At 59.6% G+C, this 24,093-nt stretch overlaps 1 protein-coding gene across 2 annotated transcripts in view; it reads right to left on the bottom strand.

Annotated features, from left to right (window-relative positions):
* Positions 1-24,093, bottom strand: part of PRDM16 (PR/SET domain 16) — a 360,644-nt gene continuing 336,551 nt past the window's right edge. The window contains exons 9-18 of one of the 2 annotated variants that reach the window (XR_003121231.1): positions 22,627-24,043; positions 20,430-20,517; positions 17,068-17,237; positions 16,319-16,396; positions 8,986-9,155; positions 8,538-8,712; positions 3,789-4,025; positions 2,762-2,936; positions 877-1,310; positions 1-796 (exon numbers count right to left, since the gene is read on the bottom strand). Coding sequence is in view for 1 of the 2 variants with exons in the window: in XM_025397533.1 (XP_025253318.1) it covers positions 1,176-1,253; positions 2,762-2,936; positions 3,789-4,025; positions 8,538-8,712; positions 8,986-9,155; positions 16,319-16,396; positions 17,068-17,237; positions 20,430-20,517; positions 22,627-24,043 (2,588 nt within the window). In the remaining variant the exon portion in view is untranslated. Of the gene's footprint in view, positions 797-876; positions 1,311-2,761; positions 2,937-3,788; positions 4,026-8,537; positions 8,713-8,985; positions 9,156-16,318; positions 16,397-17,067; positions 17,238-20,429; positions 20,518-22,626; positions 24,044-24,093 lie in introns of those variants that run through there. The other variant, XM_025397533.1, reaches the window with a different exon arrangement.

Genomic DNA, 24,093 nt, shown 5'->3' with positions numbered 1-24,093 from the left:
GGAGGACACCGGAGAGGCTGGGGACAGGTGGGAGTTGGGAGACCCAGGACATGGCCAAGGCCCTGCCTTCAGAAGACGGCGGTGGGTTCCGGCGTGGGGTGGCCAAGGCAGGGACAGAGGAGGGAAGGAAGGTGGGTGCCCGGCCACATCTCTGCATGGTGGACTCAAGCCATGGGCCCTCGACTTCCCCATACAATTGAGGGGTCTTAGGTGGGGGCCTGTGGATTCCTCTGAAGGCCACGTGGCGGCCCTGGCACCAATTCCATGTCACATGATGGCAGGCATGCTCCCCATCCCAGCCTCGGGCAGGCCTGCAGCCCAGGGCACCCTGTCTAAGACTCCCTCAGCAGTCTGCACGGTTCGCGGGTGTGGTCCCATGCCTCTTGCTCTGCCTCAGGGCACCCAGCGTCACCTTGGTGTATACAAATAGGGACAGAGATAGAAAATTTCTCCATTATCTACAGTAGAAAGAACACACCCAGGCACAGTGCGGGTTCCCAGGCAGATTTGGGTTTGCAAACGAGCTCAAATTTCAAAGCAATGCAAAATTACTTTTAAAAAACAATTTGCAAGTCATTTTTTGATTTTTAAAAAATACTGTCTATTTTTAAAACCACATGCTTAAATAGACTCTGTAGTCAATACGATTACCAAAAGGGTTATTCTTGTCATTTCATTATAAAAATCATTTGAGTGATCTCTCTCTTTCCAGCACACCCGTCTATCCATTCCCTTCTGCGACCCCACGCAGGCACCCAGCAGTGGCCACCAGCTTCTGTCTCAGCGGAGCGTCCACCTGTCCACGGGTGGATTCTGTGTCTCAGCGGAGCGTCCACCTGTCCACGGGTTGATTCTGTGTCTCAGCAGAGCGTCCACCTGCCCACTGGCTGATTCTGCGAGGCAGCTCCATTGGCTGTCTCTGGACGGCCGCCTGCAGAGCCATCACTGAACAGTGTTCTCAAGACCAATCGTTGGAGATTGTGAGATTCTACGGCTGCTTTAGGGACTTTCGGGGTCTGAGTTTCCACTGGAAAAGTCGGAATGAAACATGGTGGGTGGGGAGGATGCTGAGGAGTGGCCACACGCAGGGACGGGGTCCTCCGCGGCCCCATCAGCCTCTGTCCTCCGCGGCTGGTGCCCTCACTCTGGCCGCCGGCCCCCGGCCACCCAGCCCGTCAGAGGTGGTTGATGGGGTGAAATGCTCCAGACTCCGACGTGGCTCCAGTGATGTTCAACCAAGCGTCCAAAGAGCCCTGGGAGGGGGTGTGGAGAGGAGTGTCTTCGGAAAGGGACAGCATCATTGCATATGCCTGGCGGGGAGGGGATGACACACACACAGGACAGGCAGGTGAGCATGTGGGCAGGGCGGGCCATCCCAGACAGGCAGGTGAGTGCGTGCGCAGGGCGGGCCATCCCAGACAGGCAGCGCATGGAAGGGCGGGCTGTTTCACACAGGCAGGTGAGCGTGCGGGCAGGACAGACTGATCCGGGACGGCAGGGCCGAGCCTCGTCTGTTCCTAGCCTCCCGCAGCCCTGGCCTGGCTCAACCTCGCCCTGGTCCACAGTGGGAAGAGGGAGCAAAAGGGACTAAGAGATCCAGATTCTCTCCGCAGCCTGGAAGAGGAAGACATGAGCAGCCGTGACAGTGGGAGGGAGGAAGGCCACCCGCTGCTCTGAGTGATGCCAGGACACTGGGGTGCCAGTGCGGGGCCTCCTGTGCACACCAGCTCCCTTGGCTGCTTTGGGGTCCTCCCCCTCAAAGCCTCCTCTCCTTCCCACCCCTTCCTCCCAAGTTTTCTCCACTTGGTGATCAGCAGAAACTACAGACACGTGTCTGGTCTAGGAGGGCCCTGGGGGTCAACAAGAGCCACCCCTGCCAGGGGAGGCCTGTTTTGGTGACCGTGGGGACACCAAAGAGCTGCCTCTGGGACAGGGACGTGCAGCATTTCTGGGCCAATGGGATTCTTAGGAAGTGCAGGTATGTTTCCAGGCATTAGCTCATGGGACATCCTTCTGCCCCCAGCACAGGGCAGGTGGGGATGGGACTCGGGGAGCGTCGTGTGTGGGTTAAGGGCAAGGAAGGTAGGGAAGCCCAACGCTGTCCCACCCGAGTTAACACTCCAGACAGAATTAGTAAAAAGACAAAGACAGACACGCAGATGGCTTTTGCTGAGACCTGGGGCGGACCTGTTTCCTCTGGGAGGGCTGTAGAGAGCTGAATGAGACCCCCAGTCCCTATAGACTGGAGAGATGCGTGGGCAGGGCCCTGGGGCCACCTGCCCTAAGGAGAGAAGCTGAGAAGCACCTGGGGCCAACCCTGGTGCCCTTGCTGACCTCATAGCTCCAGCCGGGAAGCAGAGACCGCCCGGCTGGACAGCTCTTCCCGTGGGAAAAATCCGGACTGCAGGCCACTGGGGCCCAGCTCAGAGAGGGAGTGAGACGAAGGTGGCTGGGCAGGCCAGAAACCTGCTCACAGACTTTTCCCACTGAGGACCACAGGAAGGTGAGCTGTCCGTGTCCACGAGTGAGCTCCCTCGTGAGGGTCCCGCCAGGGTCATCGGCTCTCAGCCCCTCCCTGCTGCACCCCAGCTTGCGGGAGGGCGGTGGTCACTGGGGCCTATCTGGAGGATGCAGCACGGGGGCGTTAGTAGTGATCAGAGCTTCCCCAGGCCTGGGAGGGCCACGGCGGGAGGTGAGTGCTGGCTGTCCCCTGGCTGAGGAGGCCAGGTGGGGTGGGGGCGGGGCTCTGGTGGGTACCTACCTGGTTCTTAGCCTGCCTGCACAGTGTATGTTTTAAAGCCTCAGAATCTAAGGTGGAATTAAGCACATCTTTAACTTCAAATGCTTCCTCAGCTGCTCTGCGGAGGTCCAGCCCCTTCCCAAAAGTCGGCATCGGCTCCAAAGCTAACAGACCGCCTTCATGGTCCTCAGCACACCTGCACCAATGACCGGGGAGAGGGAGGGCCTGCTGTTAGCAGCCTGGCCTTGGCCGCCTCTCTGATGCCGCAAGGCCTGCTCCGGGCCTGCATGCACGCCACTGCATCTCTGCCAGCCACATGCACAGGGAGACAGACACACGGACACACAGACGCCTGGACGGGAAGCCACACGGATGCAGGAGAGTGACGGACAGAGGTCAGGGCGGGGGTGAGTGCGTGCACACACATCAGGCAGCAGGCAGGGGGCTCAGATCTTTCGAGTGGAGGGTGGAGAAGGAGGCTTCAATGCTCTAAGACCCCAGGCAGCTCCGGGAGGCCCGGGGCTCCCTCTCCCGGGACTCAGGGGCAGCATCCAGGCTGGGGAGGAAGCACCACCTCCGAAGGGCCTCCTGGGGGATCTGGGAATAATGGCAGTGTCGCCCAAGCCTGATACTGGCAGCGAACACTGAGGATATGGGGAAGTGGCTCTGGCCGGCACAGAATAGTGGGTGCTTGGCCCCTGTGCCCACGGCCCTCTAGGGGCTGCACACGCTGTCCCAGGCTGACAGGCAGCTCTGCTGCAGGGCTGGGGGCCTCCACGTCTGCTCAGTTCAGGGAAATGCCTTCCCCTCCACACTCTGCTTCCAGCCTCCAGGGCCCCTGGGGGTGGGTGGGGGGCTGAGAGCCCCTGACCCTGTTGCCCGTGGCTCAGCCTTGCCCTGGCCTGTGTGCAGGAGCCCCGAGGTGGCTGTGCTGGAGTAGGGGCTGAGCCTGGGATAGGCTCACGAGTGGTTGAAGAGGGAGGTCCCCCTCCCGATGGACGCCCACGTTCCCCCCTTGCCCCGTCCAGGAGCACACGGCTGCCCCCACCTTCGGGTGTGGTCGAAGCCCACGGCCAGGGAGGTGGGTGGTTCCTCGTCCTCCTCGTCCTCATAGGTGGCCTGGGGTTCGGGTGCGGGGGACACCGTGTCGTCCTGCGACTTCCCGGCCAGGCTGTCCTCATCGTCCTCCTCCAGGTCATCGTCATCCTCCTCCTCCACGTCCTCCTGCTTCTCACTGGCTAGGCCTGGACACTGGGAGCTGCCGTCCACGTCCTGCATCTCCGGCCTGAAATGACACAGGAGGAGATTGGCCAAGTTCAGGCGTCTCTCTCCTTGCCATGGACCCCCAAAGGCTGGTGACTCGGCTCTGCCCCCACTGCCTCCCCCAACGACCCTCAGCCCCCTTCCTGAGGGAGCTCCCACCGGTCCCTGGGCCCAGCCACTGAGTCTGCAGAGTGAGAGGCACGGAGGCCTTGGGGCGATCCCAGGAGAGGAGGACAAGTGCTCAAGGTGGTGGGGGCGGGGCAAGGCCCAGCGGCAGGCGGCTGTTGTGGCCGTGAGGGCACCAGGGCCAGGCGGTGTTGGGGAGCAAGAGGTGGGCAGTCCTGTGGGGAAGCTGGTCCTGCACTGGTGCAGGGACTGCGCACTGCACGAGAGGCACCCTCAGGGCAGACTTCGGGGGGAAGGATTTCAGGCTGACAACTTGAGGACGTGAGCACTGGCCCGAGAGCCGGGAGCCCCGGAGGGCTCTCTGGGATCTGGAGAGTGAGGGTCCAAAGCCTGTTGTCAGCAGTCTGAAAGCACCGGGACAAGCTTGCTTCAGAGCCTGAGGGGACTCTCCTGCAGCCCAGGGCTCTCCTGACTTCCCCCAGGGTCACTGCAGCCTGGCGGACCCCTCCACTCCGGTTCCTCAGTATTAAAAAAAGAACAAAGTGTGCATGGGCGTGGCTGAGCGTTCTCATTTCTTTCAGGAAGAGCCACTAGAGTTTGGCTCATCTTCATGTTCATGGCCAAGAGCTGTGTCTTGGGTGGGCTGGGCCCCAGGGGAGCCGAGGGCCCCCGGGCAGGTGCTGGACATGCTGGTAGACGGGCCCAAGCAAAGGGCAGGGCACGCATTTCCTGGACTGTCCATGCCCAGAGCCCCAGGGCCACTCTTTCTTGTCCTCACTCTGCCTGGGGGCACTGCCCCCCGCCGCCCTGGGAGGTACCCACAGTGCAGGGGAGATGCAGGAGTCCTGCTCTTGGCATCCAAGCAAGAAAGTGACAGCGTCTCCCAGTGACTGACTTCCATGTCTCAGACTCGCCTGTGTGCACAGGAACTGGGCTTGGGGAGGCCGTAATCCCCTGGCTCTCCACAGATGCCACGTCTCTATCTCTTGTCTTTCTGCCTTCCAGGATGGACAGAACTCAGCAGGCTTCAGGGCTTGAGGACAGTTCCTCGGTCCTGGTTGCCTATGTTGGGTGCTGGGAGCGTCTTGTATACACACCCATCTCCTCAGCCATGGAGCTGCTGGGATCTGGGTCCTGGTTCTCACCCTGGTTGTTGGTGAGGTGCCCTTGGGTGGGGTTGTCTTTGGGGCCTGTGCCCTCTCGATGACCCGAGGACATGCCCCTCCCTGTCCACTCCGAGGACAGGACGAGATGGCGCAGGGTGAGAGCCCAGGCTTATCACATGGGCATGTGCCGTGAGATCCATCTGGTGGCCCCACGTGGGTTTGCATGGAATCCCCGCCAGCTGGGGGCAGGGGCTTTGCCCTCTTTATGTCTGCTGCACACCCCCTGTGCACAGAGTATTTGCTATCCAGTGTTGGGGAGCGGAGTGTCCGGCTCGGACACAGAACAGGGCCTGGTGGCTGGTTCGGCTCCAACAGGGAGGACAGTCAGTTTCCCAGAGCTGCCCAAACCAAACCCCACAGTATGGGGGCCTGAAGCAGCAGCCGTGGATGCCTTTATAGCTCTGAGGCCAGAAGTCCAAGATCCAGGCGAGGGCAGGCCGGGTTCCTTCTGAGACTCTGGGGGAGAATCTGTCCCTGGCCTCTCTCCAGCTCCTGCTGCTGCTGGCCCTCCTTGGCCATCCTTGGCAACCCTTGGCCTTCTTTGCCTCTCCTAGGTGACCCTTGGCCCTCCTTGGCCATCCTTGGCGACCCTTGGCCTTCTTTGGCTCTCCTAGGTGACCCTTGGCCCTCCTTGGCCATCCTTGGCGACCCTTGGCCCTCCTTGGCCATCCTTGGCGACCCTTGGCCATCCTTGGTAACCCTTGGCCCTCCTTGGCCATCCTTGGCGACCCTTGGCCCTCCTTGGCCATCCTTGGTGACTCTCGGCCCTCTTAGGTGACTCTTGGCTGGGAGGCGCATCACCCTGACCTCCGTCTCCGTTTTCCCTTGGCCTTCTCCTCCGCGTGTTTTTCTCCAAGTTCTCCCTTTTTTCAAGACTGTCAGTGCCGCTGGATTGGGGCCCACTCTACTCCAGTGTGGCCTCTGCTTAATCCCTCCTTAAAGACCTTATCTCTGAAGAGAGTCCCATTCTGAAATGCTGGGGGCTGGGACTTCCACCTGGGAATGTTGAGGGACATAATTCAACTCAGGGGTTCGCTGGGCTGCAGGACCAGGATGCCCGACAGGCATGGATCCTTTCTGACGGCAAAGGGCAGGAGCTGGTTCCGCAGGAGGCCCAGGGAACGCCCCGCCACCCCAGGGACTGGCTGCCTATGTCCATCTTGCCCTATTCTCATTTTCGACAGTGACGTGGGGGCTCTCGGGACAAGGCCAGTTGGACCTGGGGACTTTGCCTCTGCAGGACGGGCCTTCCGAAGGCCTGGGTCTGTGGCCAGCCGTGCCCGTATGTTCTGAAGTGTTGAGAGCCTCCCTTGTCCCCATCCCCAGGGCTGTGAGGAGCAGGGCATGGTGGGCCTTGGCAATGGCGATGGGGAGGCCCAGCCACACGTCTTTCTCCTGGAGACAGCCCTCTGTCCTGGTGGGGCTTCTGCAGTATGGCCGGGCTGCCACCCTAGCTTGGGGCATGGGGGCCTTGCTGTCTTCCAGGTGGTTCAGCCTCTGCACACACTCCTGCTCCTGGGCTCACCCTGGCAAGGATGCCATCGAAGAATCCTCGCCTGTTCCTTGCCTGGTCTTGCTCTGGGAGCTGCAGTTTAGGGGATCGTGCCTGAGGACAGGGCTGTGGGGTGTAGGTAAGGCCTGGCCCATGGCACTTATGGGTCTGATACGCAGCTGCAGGGAACACGAACAGCTCCTGTGCGGCTGTCTCAGCATGGCCAGAGCTGAGTTCCCTTCAGGCCGTTGTTCCTGGAGCCCAGCGGGGAATGCAGGGACAACCTTGGGGCTGCAGAGCAGGTGGGGTTGCAGCAGGGTGGAGGTGAGGCTTTTGGGACCATGGCCATGGCCAGCTTCTCCCCCGACCCCTCCTCTGAGCCTGCCCTGGGCTCTGATGGAAGAAGATGCTGAGGGCCCTACAGGCGAGCTCACCTACCTAGTAGGGGCACAGACTTGGAACGTGGCTTTGCCAGAGCCAGTGTCCAACTGCCTCCTGTGTTTATTGCTTGGACGCCTCTTTCCAGGTACCCCCACTCTCCTAGAAGCAATGACAGGAAGACGCAGCCCTGCCCTGGAGGAGCAGATGGACTCTTAGGGAGCCCGGGTTTCAGGGGGATTCTTCCTCACCTGCTGGAGGTGGTAGGGAGTGAGCTGGGCCCTGCGGGTACACAGCCTTAGACCACCCATGGCCAGTGCGATAAGAGCCCGGGTTCTGGCTCCAGGTTCTGGGCCTGAGCAATGCACCTCACTTCTGTGGGCCTTGTTTTCCCTTCTGTAGAATCAGGGGATCACCCCCTCAGGCCTCTTAAGAGTTTGGAACATCTTCGGTTCTCTGTCAGCTGGCCTGGCTTTAGCTTTTACACAGGAAGCAGCTCTGCTAGGGTGTCTGAAGGCTCCCCCAGAGTAAGTGGGGCACATGGAGCCCTGATATCCCAGGTTGCACAGAGCACGTGCCAATATTCTTGGATCTGAATCCCCCCATTGTTCTGCTGCTCTGTGTGTTTATATGCACATGTGCACATGCATGTACATGTGTCTCTATGTGTATGCACATGACTGTCACACGTGTATGTGCACACACTGTCCATGTGCATGTACTTGCATGTGTGCACATGCATGTGTGCAGATCTATGCAGATATGTTTATGCACGCACATGTTATGCACACATGTGTGTGCATGTCTGTATGTGCATGTCTGTATTTGGGCACCTGCATGCACCTGCATATGTATACACATGTATACACACGTGCATCTCTGTGTGCATATGTGCATGTGAATGTGTACATGTACACGGGGCATATACGTATGTGCACGTGTGTGCATGCATGTGTATTACACACATGTGTACACATGTGTATGTGTGTGCATGTGTGTATTTCAAGGTGAAGCATTTTGGTTTGGAAACTTTTAGTGCCTCAGATTAAATCAAAATGTCCTCGAGTTTCAGAGGCACAGCTGAAATTGTGGCCAGCTTGGTCACCTGGCTAGTGTTTTGCGCACATATCTGTTAATAGTGAGGTCAGTAAGCCCAGGGGTGCTTACTCTCATGACTCTCCAGGTGGAGGAACTGAGGCAGACAGCACAGCTTCCCCAGGTTCCCAGAGCCCGGGGACCTCACCCTCTGTGGTGAGGCCCCCACTGTGCCTTTCTGGATGTGCCAGGGGCTGGTGCTGGGGTCCTCTGAGGGTGGCCATGCAGGGCTGTTGGCCGGGTCCAGACCTTGCCCAACCCGAGATAGTTTTCTTACCGTTTCTCTGTTCGCGTTGATGCTTGGTTCATCTCACTATTGGCAATAAAGTTCCTGATTTCTGAGAAATAAGAGTCTTCTTTCTCATCTAAAAGTGCGTGGTTGTCCGACTCTGAGGTGGGAGAGGAGGCGCTGGTCCCCAGGTGGTTCGTGAGGACCCCAGGGTGCTGGCTCACTGCGGAGGGGAGAGAGCGTCAGGCGGTGGCCTCTCGGTGATCCCCTCCCTCCATGGGGCAAACCAGCCGCGAACAGTGCACACTTGGGGTGCTCTTAGGGAGGCAGGTTTCTTAGGGACACTGGAGAGCTCTGGGTTCTCTTGAATGACTACGGTTTGAGGGGTGCCTGTTGGCTTCCTGAGGTATCGTCTGTGGCCCTCTTCCCTGCCCGGTGCCCCCTCCCCTCCTCTTCCCCTCCCCCTCTGTGGGGCCTGACCGTGTGGGTGGCCCACCTGGTGCGTTCTCGTGCTCGTGCTTTTTGAGGTGCCGGTCCAGGTTGGTCTGCTGCCCGAAGCAGCGGTTGCACAGGTGGCATTTGAAGGGCTTCTCCTTGTTGTGGATGTTCCGGACGTGCCGCTGGAGGTTCGAAGAGATGCTGAAGGAGCGGTCGCAGTACTTACACCTGGAAGAGGCATACGCACTCCTCAGCGCAGGCTCTGGCTCTGCCTGGCAGGCCGGGCCACAGAAGGTGGCAGGAAGGGAGCTCGTGTCCCTGCTCCGTGCCCCGTGCACAGCTTTGCCCTGCCATGTCCCGGAGGCTGCTGGATATCCCAGCTGGAGAGCCAAAGGCGTCCTGGGGAAGCTGTCCCTAGAAACAGCCCTGACTTCAAGAAGTAGGGGTTCAAGGGCCGGGCACAGTGACTCATGCCTGTAATCCCAGCACTTTGGGAGGCTGAGGTGGGCGGATCACAAGGTCAGGAGATCAAGACCATCCTGGCTAACACGGTGAAACCCTGTCTCTACTAAAAATACAAAAAATTAGCTGGGCATGCTGGCGGGTGCCTGTAGTCCCGGCTACTCAGGAGGCTGAGGCAGGAGAATGGTGTGACCCTGGGAGGCGGAGCTTGCAGTGAGCAGGGATCGCGCCACTGCACTCCAGCCTGGGTGACAGAAAGAGCCTCTGTCTCAAAAAAAAAAAAAAAAAAGCAGGGGTTCATTCTTCTACTGTTCTGTGGGTGGTGGATCCCCCCGGAGAGTGTCCCACGTCCCCTGGGCAGGCGGTGCCCCCGACCTTCCAGCGTCTCCCGCCCTCTGTTGTCTGGTTCTCCCTGGTCCCCAGGCCCCGCGGCCGGCAGGTGGGCTGCCGGGGATGACGTGCTCCTTGCAGCCTCCGGAGGGCGGCCTTGCTCCATGGAAAGACGCACGGCAGGGCCAGTCTCCCAGGTGGAGGCTTCCACAGACCAGCACCCAGACCAGCTCCCTGTGACCTTCCTCCTCCAGCCTTCGAGGTGGCTGGGGGCCCCTGGGCAGGCCCCACCTCACTTGGAGCCTCAGTTTGCCAATCCATTCATGGAGGGCTTGGGGGCTGCCCTGGAGGCTGCTACCTGTTGGCTGCCTCCTCTATTAAGGACACAAAGACCACACTGGCCCCTTTGAGCACTGCCAGCTCCGGGCTCGGCTTATCTTTACTCCCTCAGGGTGGGCAGGGCTGCGGCCAGCCTGCACCACGCACACGGGAAAGTTGGGATGAGACCCCCTTCCTCCATCTGGCCTCCACGGCATCAGGCAGAGCAGGACTCTAACACTGAGCTTAGCAGAGCAAGGCCTTTTGCTGCTGGAAAGTCATCACAACGAGTGATCGAGGAGGGCTGTGTGTGGAGGTTCCCCCTCAGCATGGGGCCCTTGCGCTGGGAGTGACCTTCACAGCCACACGTGGTGACCCTGCAGGCAGGAAAAGGGAGGGTTATTCTCTCTCATTTTGGAGAGCGGGGCTGAGAGTTAGGGGGCCTGAGCAACACGTGCATTGAGCAGCAAGAAAATCACGCCTGAAACGGAGAGGGGGAGCTGGGCATGAGCTAAGGAGGAACCCCACGAGCTCTGCAGACGCACGTGCGCTGCCTCTGTGAAGACACAGCCTCCTCCCTGGGGGGGCACCCGGGGCAGGCAGGGCTGGCTTACTGACAGGCACCTGGCTGGGCTGGGCGACGGTGAAGGGAACCCTGACTGCTTGGTTTTCAGTTGCACGTGTGTGCTTGGCGTGTGCATGTGTGCCCCGCCTGTGTGTGCACATTTGTGTGTGCTCTTGGCTATCAGAACGCCCGCAGGGGTGCTTATCTGATCCCAGAGGCACACACACACACTTGAACATTCTGTTTATATGATCATGCATTTTCATATTTTGAAAACAAAACAAGCTCCATGATGTCCACGGCACAGCACGCAGAAAGCCCATCCACTGTGGCAGGATTCTGGCAGGGGGGGCTTGGCAGCAGCCAGAGACCAGGCCAGGGCCTCTGTGGGAGCCTCTGTGGAGGCACCAGGACTGGGCAGGGTTTGTTCACCCGAAGGGGGCGTGGCTGTTTTAAGCACAGTAGCCTTCATTCCCACAGAGGACAGGACTCGGAGAGGCCCCACCCTGCCCCGACCGGTGCTGGTAGCCCGCTCCAGTGCAGCATACAGGTCATGTGCCCTTGTCACATGGATGGGGACGTGCCTGGCGACACTCGGGAGTCCTGGCCTACCAGACCGGGAGGGGCTGTGTGGTTCAGCCTTCTCGGCGCGGTGCTGCCCTGTACAGGAGGGGCCTGGACTGGCGTTTGCTATCACAAAAGCCTGGCGAGGGAGTCTGACCGCCATCAACACACCCGCAGGGGCCTCCCTGAGGCAGGAAGCTGCAGTCCCGCACCTTCCGGGTGCTGCCGCCGGGCCCAGGAGCTCAGCGTTCCACACACGGAGGGGCTGTGGCCGTGAGAAACTGTCCTTGGAATCTCAGAGCCTGCGAGTCTCCCCGGCTCCCCAAGCTGCCTGGTAGAACCTAGGAAGTCTGTCTGATAATGGGTCCCCTAGAGAACAGAGGCAGTCCCAGGAGAAGGGCCCTCCTCTCCCACACCTGGCCATGGCATTTCCACGTCCCACCCACTTCGCCCCTGGCGCTGCCCTGAGGCTTCATCCACTCAGTTCCCAAATCTTCCAACTGTTGCCAGAGGTCAGGCTCACTCGGGCCTCTTCCACGGGAGACAGGCAAAGAACCATTTGTGATGGAAGTCCCCAAGCTCCCCCGAAGTGACCCTCAACCTTCTCTGCTCCTGAACCCAGGGGCCCGGCCTGTGGGCTTCTCTGGGAGCCCCTGCTCCTCCCCAGGTCAGCTGAGCTGCCTCCGGGTACCCAGGTCCCAGCCTCTCCTCCCACAGCCCAGTGACAGGCAGCGCCCTGGCTTGTACCGGCCATCCACAAAGCCTGCCCTGGGCGGCGCTGCAGTTTTGTTTTACTCGGCCTGTGAACTCACACAAGAGTAAGGTCGAGGATGGAGCCGTTTCGGCAGCTGGGGTGGAGATGCTTGGGTGCCCCCCTACCCGACATGTCCCACACAATCTCCGGGAAAGGAGGGATTTTACACCCCCGAATGCATTTTCTCACATCCCCCACCCTGATACATCCTTAGAGTGGAACGGTGGTGCCCGGCCCTGGGACCGCCCTGCTTTTGAGGCTGACAGACTGCCGAGAAAGGACACACTGGACCCTGCGTCTCCAGCCCAGATGCAAATTCAGGCCCTGCCCAGCCAGAGGCTTCCCACCCAGCTGGGGCCATGTGCCCTTCTGGCATGTGGACGCAGCCCAGTCTGTCTGCCTGCCTGATTGTCTGTCTGCCTGCCAGTCTGCCTGTCTGTCTGCCTGTCTGTCTGCCTGCCTGTCTGCCTGCCTGTCTGTTCATCTGTCTGTCCATCTGCCTGTCTGTCTGCCTTCCTGCCTGTCCACCCTGCCTGTCTGCCTTCCTGTCTGCCTTCCTGTCTGTCCATCTGTCTGTCTGCCTTCCTGTCTGTCTGCCTTCCTGTCTGTCCATCTGTCTGTCTGCCTACCTGTCTGTCTGCCTGCCTGTCCATCTGTCTGTCTGCCTTCCTGCCTGTCTGCCCTGTCTGTCCATGTGTCTGTCTGCCTACCTATCTGTCTGCCCTGCCTGTCTGTCCATCTGTCTGTCTGCCTACCTGTCTGTCTGTCTGCCTTCCTGCCTGTTTGCCTGTCTGTCTGTCCACTTGCCTGTCTGTCTGCCTGTCTGTCTTCCTGCCTGTCCGCCCTACCTATCTGTCCACCTACCGGTCTGTCTGTCTGCTTTTTGCCTGTTTGCCTGTCTGTCTGCCTGCCTGTCTGTCTTCCTGTCTGTCCGCCTGCCTGTCTTCCTGTCTGTCCGCCTGCCTGTCTGTCTGCCTGTCTGTCCGCCTGCCTGTCTGCCTGTCTGTCCGCCTGTCTGTCTGTCCGCCTGCCTGTCTATCTGCCTGTCTGTCTTCCTGCCTGTCCGCCCTGGCTATCTGTCCACCTACCAGTCTGTCTGTCTGCTTTTTGCCTGTTTGCCTGCCTGTCTGCCTGTCTGTCTGCCCGTCTGCCTGTCTGTCTGCCTGTCTGTCCACCTGACTGTNTCTGCCTGTCTGTCTGCCCGTCTGCCTGTCTGTCTGCCTGTCTGTCCACCTGACTGTCTGTCTGCCCGTCTGCCTGCCTGTCTGCCTGCCAGTGTGTCTGCTTGTCTGTCTGAATGTGTGCTCACACACAGTTCATTCGGTTCCTGGTTTCTTTGGAAATGCAGCGACCTTTGCAGAAACTCCACCCAATGGCTCCTGTGTAAACCCCGCAACTGGGGATCCGAGGTGAGAAACGGGACTGGAAAAGAAGCTTGTTCATGAAACTGGAGAGCAAGTCCCTTGTGTGAAGTTCTGGGGCTGGGGAGAGCCACGGACGGGGCCGTGCATTCTATTTGGTTGCAGAGAGCCCTGAACGTGGCTCTCTCTTGCTTCTAATCTAAATAAATGGCCCAGAGAGAGAAGTCCATTTGAAATTTAGGGGAGCCGTGAGCCGAGGGCTGCAAGGGAGCAGAGTTCTCCGAGCAGCTGGGGTCTGCGTTGTAAATAAGCTGACAAGCGGCCGGTGAAATTGATGGCCTCACTGTGTAAAATAACATGCCTGTGAGCTCCAAAAGGAAGGAGAACGTGCAGGGTAGCCTGGCCCCAGCGCACTGCGGAAGGCCTTGAGAGGACCTTGCTGTGACAGTGCCTGCCGCACTCCCAGGGAAGCCATTGGCAGGGGGACAACAGAGCATGGGCAGGTCAAGGGGAGGTGGCCAGGGCCCCTGAGCCCCTGAGCCCTGGGCAGCAGCATCCTTCCTGGGATCCAGTGGGGTCTCCTGCAACCACTACAGGGGGAACTGCTTTTGGTGACTGTAAAAGGGAGGGAAGGGGAAGAAAGAAGGTATTTTGAAACCCAGCAGTAAAAATAAAACTAAAAAGGAAAGGACAGGCATGGGCCACCTGCAGCCCCCGATGGAAGCACAACTATACCGCCCTTGCATGCTCCAGCTTCACACAGAAGGCAGGACTGAGCCTGGGGGGATGACAGAAGCACACGGCAGACCAGGGAGCCAGCAGCCCTGAGGCGGGAATCTCGGGTCCCGGCAGGAGTCCTGGGCAGCCCGAGCAGGCTCGCATCCAGGGTGTGACTCCAGGCTCCACTGGGCATCATCCCAGAGAGACCTCCAGGCCGGCCGTCAGGATGAAGACCAAGGAGCAGCCCCCTTCCCCATTCCCATTTCAATGTTTATGCTTCTCCAACCCAAATCCCACAAAGCCTACGTGCTTTATTTTTATTTTTAAGAAATAAGAGTGACATTAACTGAATCTCACCTTCCCACTTCACTCAAAGACCTTGAGGCCAGGAGAAGCTAGGGGCCAAGTTACCTCCAGGAAATGTATTTGGTGCACCAAAGGCTCTACGTTCCCTACCGCAGGGCTTTGAAACACATTCTGAATGATTTCAGGTCATTTGAGGCAAGGACCTAAACGGAAGAGGCTTCCAATGTCATCTGGTTTGATTACCCGATCGCTCTAGGCAACCCATGAGAAGCCCGCTTCCTCCTGCTTGCGTGGGGCTGCGTCAGCCCGACCTCTCCAGGGCACACACATACGCACATGCGGCGGGCACACGCGTGGGTGCTGGCACCGGGAAGGGGCTCACACTGGGGTGGGCATGGGGGGCTTGGGCTCCTCTTGGCGGGCTTCTGGGGATGGCCAGCACTTTCCCTCCTCCAACTTAAAATCCTTCTGATTATCAAAGCCAGTCCAGAAACCAGATTATCAAAGCCAGTGGTATCAAAAGGAAAGCTACACGCTCCAAACCCCTCGGCACAGACCTGCCTTGAGCCAGATAAAGTCAGGATTTGCAACACAAACTTGCAAAGCAATTATTGTTACCAAAGTCGAAACTCACAGATTGGAGAGAGCAAAAGAAATCAATGATAATTAAATTCTTCTATAAACACCACCCCAACCCTCTAGGGGCTCTTAGCACACAACGCTGTCCAGAAGTCGGCTCTCATTACAGAAAAAACACACAGCTCATTTTCTGGGAGGGGACCAGACCAAATAAATCTTTCTGTTGCTAGCCTTTGTTAAGTTGTAAGTCACTATTTTTTGAAGGGTGGGCAAGGGGGGGCCTGTGAGTTGGGGAGGGCTGTGAGCATTGAACAGATGACCTATAAGTAGTATGAGCTGTCATTTACCCTGCGAGTTGGGACACAGCCCTGGAGCAGCCGGGGATGCTTGCTGTGTCTCAGAGTGGGGGTCAGTGACCAAAACATGCACAGGTGCCTCAGCTGGTCTCCTTCCCCAGGGATAGAGACACAAACAGAGTCCCCAGTGCTTGCATTACCATGTGGTCCCTCTAGCTTTGTGTGGCCAGAGGACAGAAATCTTACACTGTCAACTTAAGTCGTGTGAAACACTCTTTATCCCCAATGGCCTCTGTGAACAGACACACCCTGCATGTGTCACTAAACCAACCTTGGCAGAAAACCAGCGTTTCCTCCTTTGCCTCCCAGTTACCATTGTCTGGGGCTCTCGCTTAAAATGCCCACTCCCAGGCACTGACCCTGGTGATTCATGGGACATCTCTGAGCCTCGGGCCCCTCATCTTTGAAACGGGATGACAAGCCTGTTGGGAGGCTGTTGTGAGCCCCAAATTCAATGCCTTCCCCATCCTGATGAGCTGTGTGACTGCTTCTCTGCAGGTGGCAGCCGGCTCCTCAGGTGAGAGGAGCACAGGGGGATCCTGGAATCAGACGCACCGCTTCCCATCCAGGCTGTCCCTGGGACCCCTTAGAATCCCTGGTGGGCTCCAAGTGCAGAGTCCCACCCTGCCTTTAGCCCACTCCCTAGCCCACCAGGGGTGAGGGTGTGGGGGCAGCTATGGCTGTAGCTGAGATGAACGGAGTTGGGCTGGGGTGGGGAAGCTGAGGTTTTCTCCCATGTGGACCCTCTGGGCCATGGTTCTGCTCAACCCTGCTCTGATGGGGATCCCCTGCCCAATGGACACCCTAGGGTGGGTGGAGAGCTGCTCCCTCACATCTTCGAGAGCCAGGCAGATGCCTTCCAGAAGGTTCCTGGGCACCTCCTGCCTCATCCTCACAACATCCTGGTGAGACCCGGAGGGGAGGGCCAAAATGACCAGAATTGAGCACCCGGCCCCGCCCACTGCCTGCTCACTCCAGCAGAGAGCCCTGGGAAGGGCACACTGACTCCTAGAAGTGGGTCAGCAGTGCACGGAGGCAGGTGGCCCCACCCCACACTCGGCCCGGGCGGCACCTACCTGTACGGCTGCTCCCCAGTGTGCGTCCTCAGGTGTCTGGTGAGATTGGCTGATCTGGGGAAGATCTTCCCACAGTACCTGGGGTGGAGGGAGGTGGGAAGGGTGAGGGAGGATTAGGGCAGGTTCACAAGGCCATTTCCCAGAAATGGTTTCATGCTAATGCTCAGGGTCTCACACCTGATGCACAGGTGGGCCCATCCCAGGATCCCGGTTTCAGTCTCTTCTACAGCCCTGAAGCCCAGCCTCGGTTACAGAGCAGCCTGCCATGGGCCACAGGAGTAGACAGACCAGCCCCTGTCCTCTGAAGCAACCTGGCCCCTCAGTCTGGCATTGGACAGTGCAGGCTCCAACAGAGACTTGGACGGGCTTGCACCAGCACAGGGTGGCTGGGAGGGTGTCATCCTGACACTGCAGAAATTGGCTGAGGCTGTAGCACTGGACTGCCCATCCCTCCAAGCGCTGAGGTTAGTCACTGACCAGCACACCCCAGCCCCAGCCTTCCCAGTTTAAGCTGGGGTGAGGTTGCATTTTCTTGAGCTCACATGAGCACAGCATGGCGTGAGGCAGGGGAGGCCACCCATGTCACTTATTTGCAAAGCATGACCTCAAGCAGATAACCAACTGATTACGGTGCTGTGCTTTCCTGTGGCCAGGACTCTGAGTTTTTCCTGGAAGCATAAGTTCACAGCCACAGGGGTAGCATTTGAGCCCCAACAGGGCTGTCCCAGCAGCACCCTAGGGCCCCTCACCTGCACGTGTATCGCTCCTTGCCCTTCCTGAGGATGGGATCAGAAAGTGTTGGGGGTGGGGACCGGAAGTTGAAGGGGTGGTGGGAGAGGGGCTGCAGGGAGCTGCCCGAGTCGGCCTTCATGGCTGCAAAGCTCTCTAGCTTCTCCGTCATGGTCTCTATGGCTGACATCTGTAGGCATAAGAGTGGGAGGTTATGGACTCAGCTGACTCTCACCTGTTTTCAAGGGCATGCACTGCTGGGGGTTCTGTACAACAGCATATCTTAGGGTGCTCAGGTGGGCACTGGAAGCAATGGTCTCCTAGTATCTTCTTGGACCCTGGGTTGGATTCTTACACCTTTCTGTAGCCAGCCCTGCTCTTGTTCTTCCCTGAGTCCCTCGTTTATAGTTTAAGGTCTTGCCTGCAGGAGCTGAAACTGACCTTTAGCCATCAGCCTCACTGCCTGGTTTGGGCGGGACCTGAGTGAAATGGATAGCTGATGTTTATGATTACCCCTTATCCGACCCAGGCCGGCAAAATGCCCAGCTGACTTGACTCCTGGCCAGCACTTCTGGTTGGCTAGTTTGGGTTAAATGTAGAATTACATTTAGTTTAACATCAAACATTTCATTTTTTAGTCTTGAAAAATTAAAATAGCAACCTGAATCTCAGTTTAAAACATAGATTGTGGGCCTGCCGAACCACTGCCACCACGTGGTGGCATGCTATAATTGCAGGCAAAGTTCTAAGGAATTCAACAGCCTCTTTAAGACTTAATCCCACAAAGGAAATATTCAAAATAATAACGCCAAATGTCACATGACACATGGCAATTTGATATGGGCAATAGGAGCTGCCTCTCTGCTCCCTGAAGATGCCCAGGGCTTGCTCGATTAGGAGAGTGGAAGCATGGGATTGGTCATTTTCACCCAGTGGGCAGAGCTCTCATCAGAATACCAGACTGTCCTGGCCCCACTGAGGTCTCCGACAATAGTGACAGGAGAGGGGAGGGGCTGGGCTGATGGAGCTGCTCAGTGTCAGCCCCGCCTCTCCCAGCTCCTTTTCTCTTTGAAAATAAGGAGTAGCTCCCAATGGAGAAGGAGACGGGCTGTGATACCTGCTGTGTGCCAGGCCCTGTAGGGGGCTGCGTAGGGGCTGAAAAGGAAGAGTGTTCATCATCACCTGAGGGGTAGCAAAAGGCAACACAGGGAACAAACCTGGGGCCTCCGCACCACACCTCCAGCCTCCAGACACCTTTGCTAAACAGGTATTTTCATAGCCCGCCTCCCCTGGGAGCTCCCAGAGAAGGGGATGGTGAGGGAGGGCAAGGGTGAGGCAGGAACTGATAGAGATGCAGAGGGAAGGGAGAGCCTGGGGGTTCCCCAGGTGCTGGTGTCACTGGGAGGAACTGGCCAGGGTGTGGGTTCTTGGCACCCAGTCTCCACAGAATGGGTGTGGGGGTGAGGAGAAGGGCAGGTGGGGACCTGCCTCATCCAGGGCCCTCATGTGGGGCTCGCTGCCACTGGGCAATGCTCAGAGCCAGCTCCATGGGGGTGACCTGCCCATTTACAGCAAGACCCTGGCCCTGGCTGCCCACTGGCAAACAAAACTATCCCGTCACACAGCTGGGGCCTCTCAGAGTCCGAGTGCCTGGCACTCAGCTTTTCGGAGACCTGCTTGCCAGGGACTTATCCAACCACTGCTGGTAGGGAGCAGAGGGCTTTCTACAAATGCTCCCGGAGGTCACACGACTCCGTAGTGGGGACGTTTTGTTATTTGGGAAACAACTGACTGGTAACAATAAAAATACCCAGAAAGAAATGAACAGGTAGACACTCGTGTCCGTCCACAGTGGCCGGACACGAGTGTCCCTCTGGCCCCTTCCAGCCCCACCCAGGCCGTGGAGGTCAGGCTTCTCCCGCCTCTGGGAGGCAGGCATGTTCTCATCTTGATGAGAACCAGTGATGGGCAGATCGAAGCTGCCCTGCTCTCTGAGCCATCAAGTGGACCTCACCAGCCCGTCCGCAGCCCGGAGCAGCGGGACTGAGGTCTCCGCACAGTCATGGCCTCCTGGGCTTTGTCGAGGCCGTTAGTAACTGGTGCCTTCTGCTCGAGTGATGGCCCAACCTTAGACCATTTGGTGACTTATTAGTCATCTCTCTCTTCCCACCCCCACCTCTGGCTCCGGGCTGCAGGGACAGGCAACGGGGGTGGCAGGCCTGTGGGGACAGCAGGCAGGAGGGACAATGGCAGCTGCCCCCCGCCAGGCTCCCTTCCTCGGGCCTGGGTGGGCCTCTCCTGCCTGGCTTGTTCCGCCCAATCAGATATTCCCGGCCTCGATCCCCGCACAAACACAAACACAGGATGCGCCTGGCTGGCTCGTGGCTCTTTCCAGCCCATCCCGAAGAAAATCAGGGGAAGTTATTAACCAAACTCCACGGCCCCGGGGAAACAATGGGAGGCACTAAGTTTAGCTGTGAACTCAGCTTGGGCGCAGGTTTCACAAACTGGGGGTGGGGGGCCCCGTCCACAGCGGGCTCAGCCTGGGTGCAGGTTTCACAAACCGGGGGTGGGGGGCCCCGTCCACGGCGGGGAAGGCCAAGAAACAGAACAATGCCCCGGCCTGGTCTGCGGTCTGTCAGGGCCAGGGCCACTGCACGACCCCCGGAGTGCAGCCCTCCAGGTGCAGCCCACAGCCCTGCGGAAGGGGCCAGGCTCCCAGCAATGAGACCAAGTCAGTAGGGGACAGGAGACTGGGGAGACTCTGCCCTGGCCATGCTGCCCACCCACTATTTTGCTCCCAGGATGTGGCCTCAGGGGCAGGCAGGAGCGACTCCAGGCCTGGCAGGGTCTGCACCCGCCTGTCCAGACTGGGGGGCCCTCTGGGTCTCTTTCCAGACCCCCTGCCCACCACCTCCCTGGGGCCTGGCTCCATGCCCCTCTCTGCATGCTCAGGCCCTTCCTCTCTTCTGGTCCATTTGAACACACTCAGGTCCTGTGCACCCCGGAGAGAGCGCCCACGCTGTGTCCTGGGGCTGCCACCTGAGGCTGCTCCCCTCACTCACGATCCCTGCCTTCGATCCTCCAGGCTCTGCCCACGACTCCAGTGAAGCTCCTTCTCCCTCCTGGAGCCCAGAGCCAGGGGTCAGAGAGGTCCCTGGGGCGGCCCCGTGAGAATCGCTCTCAGTCCTCAACCTCTCCAGCCTACAGTGACCTGAGGGGCCACAGGGGGAGAATCCTTCTCTGCCTTTGAGGGCGTCTGTGCGTGGTGTGGCCTGGATGGGAACTCAGGCTCCAGCCTGGCCGCTGAGCCTCAGCAGCCGGGCGGTGGGGCCCCTGGCATGTGGGTTACAGGGCGTCCTGGTCTGCACTGAGGACGTACCTGGGGGTGGAAGAGCAGCGGGGACGGCCGCAGGTACTTCTCCTTCAGGGCTCCCACGGGGTCCGTGACCTTCCGCTTTTCTACCCTGCTGGACAACAGCACAGAGGGTTACATACCCCACCGAGCCGCCGGCCCTGCCGAGCCACCCGCCCCACAGAGCTGCCCACCCCACCTGTCCATATGCCCGGCCAGTCACAAGGTCATGGTGTGGGCCTCGCTGGGGCTGCCCCAACTTTGACCACACTCCTCTGTGGGCCTTGGGGATGTTGGGGGTCCAGCCCACCTGCACCCCTAGACGGACCCTCCCTGTTACCACTTGCCCCTGAACATCTTCCTTGGTGGTTCCCAGACACCTCCCACACCTCCAAGTTCCCCTTGAGGGCCTTGAAAGACCCCTGGCTGCCAGCACCCCTGCATGTTCTGGGTACTAAGCCCCCACTGCCAGCACCCCTGCATGTTCTGGGTACTAAGCCCCCACTGCAAGCACCCCTGCATGTCATGGGTACTAAGCCCTCATTGCCAGCACTCCTGCATGTCCTGGGTACTAAGCCCCCACTGCAAGCACCCCTGCATGTCATGGGTACTAAGCCCCCACTGCAAGCACCCCTGCATGTCATGGGTACTAAGCCCTCATTGCCAGCACTCCTGGGTACTAAGTGCACACAGCTGCAGTCTTGTCTGAAGGCCCTGTGCACCCCAGCCTCCTTCCCGCTAACTGGCCGGTCAGCCCTGCATGAGTGGGGACCACTCTGACGGGGGTCCCTGGATCTGCTCACAGCACAGCGTGGCTCACACTGGAGGCTCAAGGCCTCCTCCCCTCCTTCCCTGACTCAGCCCTTGGCACACATGGGTGTGCTGCCCGTGTGTGCTGATGAACGTGAGTGACCAGCAGGTTTCTGTCCTGGGGAGGTTACCAGGGGCTTCCCGTGGCGCCCGAACAGGGGCCTGTCTAAACACCCTCCAGGGCTGCTGGAGATTACAGCTCCAGAACCTTCCCCAGATGCCGGTGACAAGCCTGCTCATTGAATCACAATACAAATCTCCTGTGGTAAACAGAGGCGGCGGGCAGAGCCATCCGCTGGCCCTCCTTTGGCCTGGCGGCTCTTGAAGGCGGCCTGCTCTTCTCTGTCTGCCTGGTCTGAGAGTTAGATTTGGGAAACTCTTTCCCGTCACTGAGAACGCTTTGGTAAATCTGCCGCCCCGCTCCGAGACCCAGCACCCCCAGCATGTCTAGGACTGGCCGCTTTTGCTTTATTCGGACGGGACTTGCTCAGGGTTGCCTGCCTGTCTCCTTACATGGTGAAGCGGAGAGCACAGGGAGAGGTGTTGGTGGGGTTAGGACCCCCTCCCCAAGACTGGCCCTACTCTCCCAACCCACCTGCATTCTAGGGAGGGGCAAACCTGCCCAGAAATTAGGGAGTGGCATTAAACTCGCCTCTCCCCAGGAGGGGCATCAGAGACGGGGGCACTGGGGTCTAGAAAACTAGAAAACCCTCCAGTGCTTGCTTCCTCCCGGCCTCCTTCTCCCCTCCAGGGACCATTGGCTCCTTCTCTGATTCCCCTGGGCCTCCAGAAAGACGACCCCTCCCCACTCCCCCTGCTTCTGTGGCTCCAGGGGCAGGAGCGCACCAGGAGGGGCAGGAGCGCACCAGGAGGGGGAGGAGCGCACCAGGAGGGGCAGGAGCGCACCAGGAGGGGCAGGAGCGCACCAGGAGGGGCAGGAGCGCACCAGGAGGAGCAGGAGCGCACCAGGAGGGGCAGGAAGCACTCAGCCCAGGCCCCTCTGACTTCTGCAGGTGGGGGCTGGGGAGATCTGGACCAGAGACGACAGCTGGAGAGAGGGGTGGGGAAGGGTGGGGTTGGGACGGGGGTGGGGGTTCCTGAACAGGAGGGGCTCGAGACCAGCTGTGTGATGTCTGAGTGGTCATCAGTGCAAGAAACGTGTCTGGGAGCACCCATCCTGGCCTCCCAAACACGGCCCGGGCCAGGCACCTAGCTTAGGAACAGACAAGCCAGGCATCCTCCTGAGGGGTGCAGACCCCCCCCCCCCCAAAAACAGGGGCATCTTCCTGAAGTCAGCAAAGGCCAGGGGACGACCTTGGAGGAGCTTGAAAGAGACACCACCATGCACTGAGCCCGCCCAGCACTGCCGTGGCCCCGCCCCAGGGAGAACCAGTGAGGCTGGGGTGCTGAATACCTGTAGATGGGGTCCATGAAGAAGGGCGAGGGCTTGGCGTAGTGGAGTGGGGGCTGCTGGGGCATCCGTGCCGGGCACACCTGGGGCAGCCCCTCACCGACACCCAGCTTGCGTTCCCCATAGACGTGGTTCTTCCGGGGCTCCCGCCCGCCACCGTTCTGGCTGGCGCGGGCCCGGCTGCCGATGCTCAGGTCCAGCGGCTGCTCCTCGCTGGATGCGGGTGCCGAGGGGCCCTTGGGCATGGGAAGGACGGGCTTCACGTCTTTGGGCTTGGTGGTGAGATCGAAGGGGCACTCGGCACTGGGGCCGCCCACCTTGAGGGCGTCCCGGGGTGACTTTGGCTCGGCCTTGACCAGCAAGTTGTGGGCGAGGGCTCGGTCCGTGAAGGGGTAGAGGGAGTGGGGAAAGTTGGGCAGGAACTGGAAGGGGAACGCCGAGTGGTAGGGGAGCGAGCCCAGCTTCTTCTCCTGCATCCCCATGAAGCCGGGGCCAAAGTACTTCTCGGCAATGGACGCGATGGCCTTGATGGAGTCCCCGGCAGCGCCCGTTGCCGTCAGCAGCTGCTCGTCAGGCGGCGGGAAGAATGAGTGCTGGGAATAGAAGACAGGCACCTCGGCCACGCTGTTCGGGGCTCCCGGGGGCGCCAAGCCGCCCCCAAACTCGGGCTGGCCCTCGGCCGACTTGCCCTTGCCCTTGTCCTTGTCGGGGTCGCTGTCCACGTCGCTGTCCAGGTCCGAGCCCGTCCCCGTGGTTGTGTCCAGGTCGGTCCCCGTGGTGGTGTTGACGTCCTCAAAGTCACTGCCGTCTGACATGTCGCTGCTCCTGGTCTTCAGCTTCTCCACACAGGAATCCTCCAGGCGGCTCTCGAACTTCTCCTCGGGCCCTGCAGCTGCCGTCGTGCCCTGGCTGCTGTTGCTGACGGCGGAGACCAGAGGCAGGGCTGGGTTCCCCAGGGGGCTGGGGAGCTTGGCGTCCTGGGTGTGGTTCAGGGGGCTCTTGAGCAGTGGCGTGGGAGGTAGCAGAGGCGGCCGGGGGTACAAGGACGGAGGGAAGATGCCCGGGAAGCCGGGGGTGAGTGCGGGGAACGCGGGAGGCGCCGTGGAGAAGGGCAGGCTCCCCGGGTGTGGCCTGGAGGGGAAGTACTCGTTGAAGCCCAGGCTGGCATGATTGAGGCTGGGGGAGGGTTTTGTTTTGTCCATCATGGGACTGGGGGTCAAGGGCAGGCCCGGGGCGAAGATGCCGCCCGGCGTGTAATGGTTCTTGCCCTCGCAGAAGCGCCGGTGCTTGTTGAGGGAGGAGGTAGTGCTGAACATCTGGCCGCAGTCCTTGCACTTGATCTGCGTGCGGCAGTCGGCGTGCATCCGCTTGTGCCGGCACAGGTTGGAGAACTGCGTGTAGGACTTGTGGCAGACCTCACCTAAAACATCAGCAGGAGCCAAGACAAACCCGCATGAAATGACCGGGAAA

Source organism: Theropithecus gelada, chromosome 1 (assembly GCF_003255815.1).
Source record: "Theropithecus gelada isolate Dixy chromosome 1, Tgel_1.0, whole genome shotgun sequence".
Lineage (NCBI taxonomy): Eukaryota > Metazoa > Chordata > Mammalia > Primates > Cercopithecidae > Theropithecus > Theropithecus gelada.
Note: the sequence above shows the minus strand (reverse complement) of the source record. Positions and strands in the feature narration are given on the sequence as shown.